The following is a 5,376-nucleotide window of genomic DNA, read 5'->3' as shown; positions in this document are numbered from 1 at the left end:
CCGCCCCCCCTTCCCTGCCGCCCAGCCCCGGGGAGGGGTTACCCAGCGCCGCCCTCCCCTGCCAGGGATGCAGGATGCTCCCGCAGCCCTGCCAGCTCCTGCAGCCTGCCGAGGCCCACGTGGTGCCCGCGCTCATTGCCTGCCAGAGGCTGGGGATGGGAACAGTGTATATAGGGACATACACACACAGCCCCTGCTCCATGGACTCGTGGATGTCACCTCCCAGCTGGGTGTTGTGTGCCCAGTGTCCCCCTGGCTCCCATGGAGCCTTTGTATCCTGGGTGCATTGCTGGTCTGGCAGGGGCAGGGAGGGTGGGTGCTGTGTCTGTGTGTGTGGCACTGACCTCCTGGTTCACTCTCAGGCAGAGGAGGTGGCCCAGGAGGCTGTGGAGGAGCCACTGGTCGAGCCGCTGCTGGAGCCAGAGGGGGAGAACTACGAGGAACCCCCGCAGGTGAGGGGACAGGGTGGCACAGTGGACACAGTGTCACAGTGGTCAGTGCACTGTCCAGAGCAGAACTGAGGTTGGGCTGGAGAAGAGAGGGGCTCTGTGCCCCACCTGAACTCTCACACTGGCTCTTTCCTTCCCCATCCCACAGGAGGAGTACCAGGAATACGAGCCAGAGGCATAATGGACCCCCATCCTTGCCTCTTCCACCAGCAGCACAACGAACCGCTGGTAGCCCCCTGCTCCTCTCCAGCCGGCCCCGGCCGGTGCCCGCGTGCCGGGGAGGAGCAGGGGTGCGCCTGCCCCGTTCGCTCACGAGTTCTTCCTCCAGTTCCGTTCCAAGGGACCGTGTCCGTGTCTCCGTACCATGTCTAGCAGTGAGAAACACCCGCTGTGTCCAAGCCCCCAAGCCCCGGCGCGTGGCCGAGCCGCGGGCGCTGCCCGCAGGGGCCGGTGTGTGTGAGTGAGTGTGAGTGAGTGTGAGTGTGTGTGAGGCCCGGGTTTATGGTTCTGTCTCCCTCCCAGCGCCATAAACCCCGGCCGTGTCCCGGCGTGTCTGTGTGTGTACAAAGCATGTTTACCTGCTCGCAGGCTGCTGTACATTTCGCTTGCACGCGTGTTCCTGTGGTTCTGCTCTGGTCATCGTGGAACTATTTTTTTTTATATATATCTCTCTCTCTATCTATGGGTGGACGGGTCTTTTGCCTTTGTGAACCCTTGGCGCCCCAGCCCGCTCCCCAGCCTGCTGGGTGGTGACGGTGCCCGCGCCTCCCCCGAGGTCCCATAGTGCCGACGCTGTGTTGTGACGTGGCATGGATATTCCCCCGTCGCTGGATGTGCAATACGAGGGCAGCTGCCAGTGACACAGCTGCCCCCGTGTCCGTGAATAAAGCCAACTCTTGTCTGTAGCCCCCTGGTCCTGGTTGTGGGGTCCCTGGCGAGGGGTTGGCCCCGTGCTTTGGTGGCAGGGGGAGTTTTGGAAAGAGGAATGGGGCTGGTGCTGGGGGAGTGGGCAGGACTGGTTGCTCATGAGGACAAGATGCCTTTCTGTCTGCTGGCTGCTGCATCACAGCAGGTCGCTGTGCCCTGACTCCAGCCAGACTCTGGCTGAGACTTGGGGTGCAGGCAGGGCCCCCATACCACCTGCCTGTCTGCAGGGCTTTGCATCTGCAGGGGCCTCTGTGGGGCTGAGAACAAGCCAGGGTAGACACGGCCCTGGGCTCCAGCACTGGTTCCCCTCTTTTTACATACCCCTGCTCCCCTCAAGGGGCAGGGGGCATGGCTGTCACCCACAGCTTGTTCAGATGCAGTGTGACCACCTGAAGGGCAGGTGGGTGTCACACATTCTGTGGGATGTCTGCCATGGTTGTGAGGTCCCTGGGTTCTGTGGGTCCAGGGGATTCTGTGCCCACCCCACGGCGCCGTCCTTGGGTCTTCAGCTCTCCCAGGGCAGGAACACCAACCCTGGACTCCCAGCTAGCCTTTAGCCCCTTGACTGCGTCACAAGCTGGGGTGAGAGGCTGGGCTGAGTGTCCCTGCCATGAATATCAGATTAGATCCCCCACCTGTGCTGGCTCCAGCTTTGCCAGCGAGGAGTGAAGCTGCAGCAGTCAGCACGGACTCACAACACGTTTGCTGATGCCAGCAAATCCCAGCCTGGCTCTGGTTGCAGCAGTGCTCATAGCACTCACTGTGTGTTATTGGAAGGACTGAAACTGCTCTTTGGGGGCTGTCTGGCTGTTCCCCTAGAGCACTTTTTCCTTCCCTTGTCCAACTCTGCTATCCATGGGCAAGCAGACCCAAATCAGGAGCAGCATGGCTTGCCCCAGTGCCAGGGAGGCTGTAAAGGGGCTGGGGCAGAGGCAGAGTGGGGGGAGACAGGAGAGCTGTGAGAGCTGGAAGCCAGAGAGCAGGGAGAGAACTTGCTCAAACCAACATTTTATAGGAAGCAGGGTGTCCCCTCTGTGCACAGCCCCTGCACAGCAGGGCTGTGACCCTCACAGGACAGCTCCCCTGGGTGCTCTCTGTAGGTGCAGCTGCCCTCACAGCACACAGTGAACACCTGCTCCAGGTTCCCTGCCCACACCCAGGCTGGACTTGCAGTCATGGCTGCAATTTTCTAGAGAAGGCAGAGCTGTGAGGCTGGTGTGTGCCAGGAGGGTTTGGCAGCAAGAGGGGGGCAGAGGTCCCCATGTAGGCAGTGCCAGGTGTGAGCACCAGGCACAAGCCTGGCACAACCCTGGAAATGGGGTGCACAGCTTTGTGGGAACAGAGAGAGGGACAGGGACCCAGCAGCAACAAGGAGCACTGCTGAGCATGAGGCTTTATCTGAGATGGATGGAGTCACTGTGGGAAGATGAATCTTGTGCTGACCTGGCAGGAGCTGTGAGGAGGTGCCATGGGTAGGAACCCTTCAAATGCAGCCACGGGTCTCTGTAGCAAGGCAAAGAGCCCAAAAACAAGGATGGGTGAGGCAAAGAGCCCTCAGGTACCTCAGCTGACTGTACCATGGTGTAGGACAATCCTACACACATGGTGGGAGGAAGCTGGTATTTGTCCAAATATAATTTGCTCACTTTTTTCTGCTGCCCATGATTTTCAGTGCCAACAGGCTGACGCCCCAGTACCTTCAAGAGCATCCTCTCCTCTGCCCTGGGGGAAGATCTGATAAAACAACGAAGACTGAGAATGGAGAAGAGCCAGCCCAGGTCATTCCAATGATCCTTGCTCCCTGCCAGCAAACAGAGGGGCTTGGGCTTTCCTTCCCCCAGATTATGTAACCTGCTCCCTCCACCTCCATCCCTCTGGCCCGGCAGGCAAGATGTCAGTGTGGTGTTATGGCACTTTCCTGGGCTGCTGAATTCCTAAAGTCAAAGTTCAGCTGTGCTGCTGCCACACACAGCAGTGCAGGGTCTGTCAGGAGCTTGTGGCATGAGTGGTCTGCACATTTGCTTGCTCTGGGGTGTGTTCTCCCTCCTGAGCTGATTCTCAACAGTGGCAAGGATGAGGGTGTTGTGAGACATCTCCAGGATGTTGCTGTCATAGGGATCTGTTGTTGGGAAGCCAGTTATGGTGCTGTGGTCCTGGAATGTGCAGGACAGTCCTGTTGTTCCCAGCCTGGCAGTGTTAAGCACAGCCCTCACAGCTGGGTCTGTAGGACACCAGGGACAGCCACCTTCTCTGTGGGCATTTCAGAGACAGGCACTGACCACCACCCCTTAAAGAACTGGGATGACTGGGCTCAACTCAGCTGCTCATAGTCTTATAGGGCCTTGGTGCTGATCCTTCTGGAATTGGAAATGGCTCTGTCTGTGTCTCCCACACAGATACAGTGGGCACCAGACTTGTGCAGGTGTTCAGCCCACTTTGCCAAAGCCCTCCAGTGACACGGAGCAGAGATGTGGGGTGTGGGGAGAGGGAAGCTGGGGGAACAAACATTTAACCTGACCCTCTGTGCTGGTAACAGCTCCCTCTGAGGGGCTTTTGCTGAAAAGCACAAATAGAAACCTCAGCATAGCTGTTCTTAGTGAGTGTTTTGGCTGGATGGAGACTAGGACCTGGCAGGACAGAGATCTCCTTGGCTGGTGGGAGGGTAGTGAAAAGCAGAGTCTGCTCACCTTCCAGCTCATCCTGTCTTTATCACCTCCAGAGTTCCTGGACGTGACGTTCCAAGCCCAGCATGCTGTTCAGTTCCTAGGAGCCAATCCTGATACAAAACAGATCCAGTGAGAAACAGTCCCTTGGTGGGCACCACGCAGCATCCAGGCACAATCTGAGCAATCCTGCACCTCACACTCCTGTGCAATTGGCTGCCACAGCACCAGCACAGAGCAGGGCTGTGGGGGAGATCAACTTTCCTTACTGGGACAGAGGATTTTCCACTGTTTGCCCTGAAGCCCTTACCAGCTTGGTACAGCTCCTAAAAGCAAAAAGAGTCCCAAAACTCAGCAGAACCATTCACAGAGTAGTCAGGGTTTCCAGCTGTCTCATTCTGTGCTGTATCAGCTGTATCAGCGAAGCAGAAGGATGTGTGGAGAGAAAAGGGATCAGCACAGACAGGGCCATTCCTGCGGCAGCAGCTCAGGGTGCAGCCTTGGTTCAAAGCTTCTCCCAAGGAGGGGGAGCTGCTGTGAGGAGAGAGGGCTTGGAGGGATACACAGAGTGCCAGCAGCACTTGAGCTGTGTGTTTTCCAGCTTATTCCTCCCTGTCAATGGCCTCGGGAATGGGCAGCTGCGGGTGCTGGATCAGGGCAGCAGCGCCTGGCCAAGAGCTCCTGGAGTTACAGCAGGGGGAAGCACCTCACCGCAGTTGTGAGCTCGACCTGGTCTGCAGGGAAGAGAGGGAAGGTCTTTCCTGGGAGGAGAGGAGAAAACGCAGTGCTGGTGCTCTCAGGGTCCCACCGAGCTCTCAGGCTCCAAACTGGTGCTGTCAGAGTTTACCCAGTGCCCCACGGAGTGGGTGTGGATGTTTGCTATCCATCTCCCACTCCTCAAATACTGACATCAGGGGTCAGCACACCAATCCCAGGCCCCGTGGAGGTGGAATAAATCAGCCACATCTGGTCCTGCAACTCATCTGCTGAGCTCCAACCAAAGCATATCTAGAACTGAGTGATTTCCACGGGCTGGTCATGGTCTCTGGCACACCAAGGAGTCCCCTGACCAAAGTGTGGTGCTGCCCATGTCCCAGGGCCACCCCAGATTTCCTCAGGTGTGAATGGCTTTGGCTTTCACAGGGTCTTTGCCTTGGCCCTTACCAAGAGGGAGTGTAGAGGTCTTTGCCTTCAGCACTCACTGAACTCTCACACGCTGAGGCAGGAGAAACCTTCACTCCTCCCTGAGTCTGAGCAGGCCAGTGGGAGTACAGGATAATGTCCAAATGAGGCCCTGCCCAGTAGGAGGACCAGCCTGAGGGTCCCTCTACTCCAAA

At 57.9% G+C, this 5,376-nt stretch overlaps 1 protein-coding gene across 1 annotated transcript in view; it reads left to right on the top strand.

Annotated features, from left to right (window-relative positions):
- The window catches only part of SNCB (synuclein beta), a 3,152-nt gene extending 1,798 nt beyond the window's left edge, over window positions 1-1,354 (top strand). The window contains exons 4-5 of the mRNA XM_005418840.1: window positions 363-452; window positions 598-1,354. Coding sequence (XP_005418897.1) covers window positions 363-452; window positions 598-630 — 123 coding nt within the window. The 3' untranslated portion in view covers window positions 631-1,354. The remainder of the gene's footprint in view (window positions 1-362; window positions 453-597) is intronic.
- The last annotated feature ends 4,022 nt before the right edge of the window (window positions 1,355-5,376 follow it).

The sequence above is a fragment of the Geospiza fortis genome, unplaced genomic scaffold (genome assembly GCF_000277835.1).
Source record: "Geospiza fortis unplaced genomic scaffold, GeoFor_1.0 scaffold55, whole genome shotgun sequence".
Lineage (NCBI taxonomy): Eukaryota > Metazoa > Chordata > Aves > Passeriformes > Thraupidae > Geospiza > Geospiza fortis.
The sequence above is the reverse complement of the archived record's forward strand: the minus strand, read 5'-3'. Positions and strand labels throughout refer to the sequence as shown.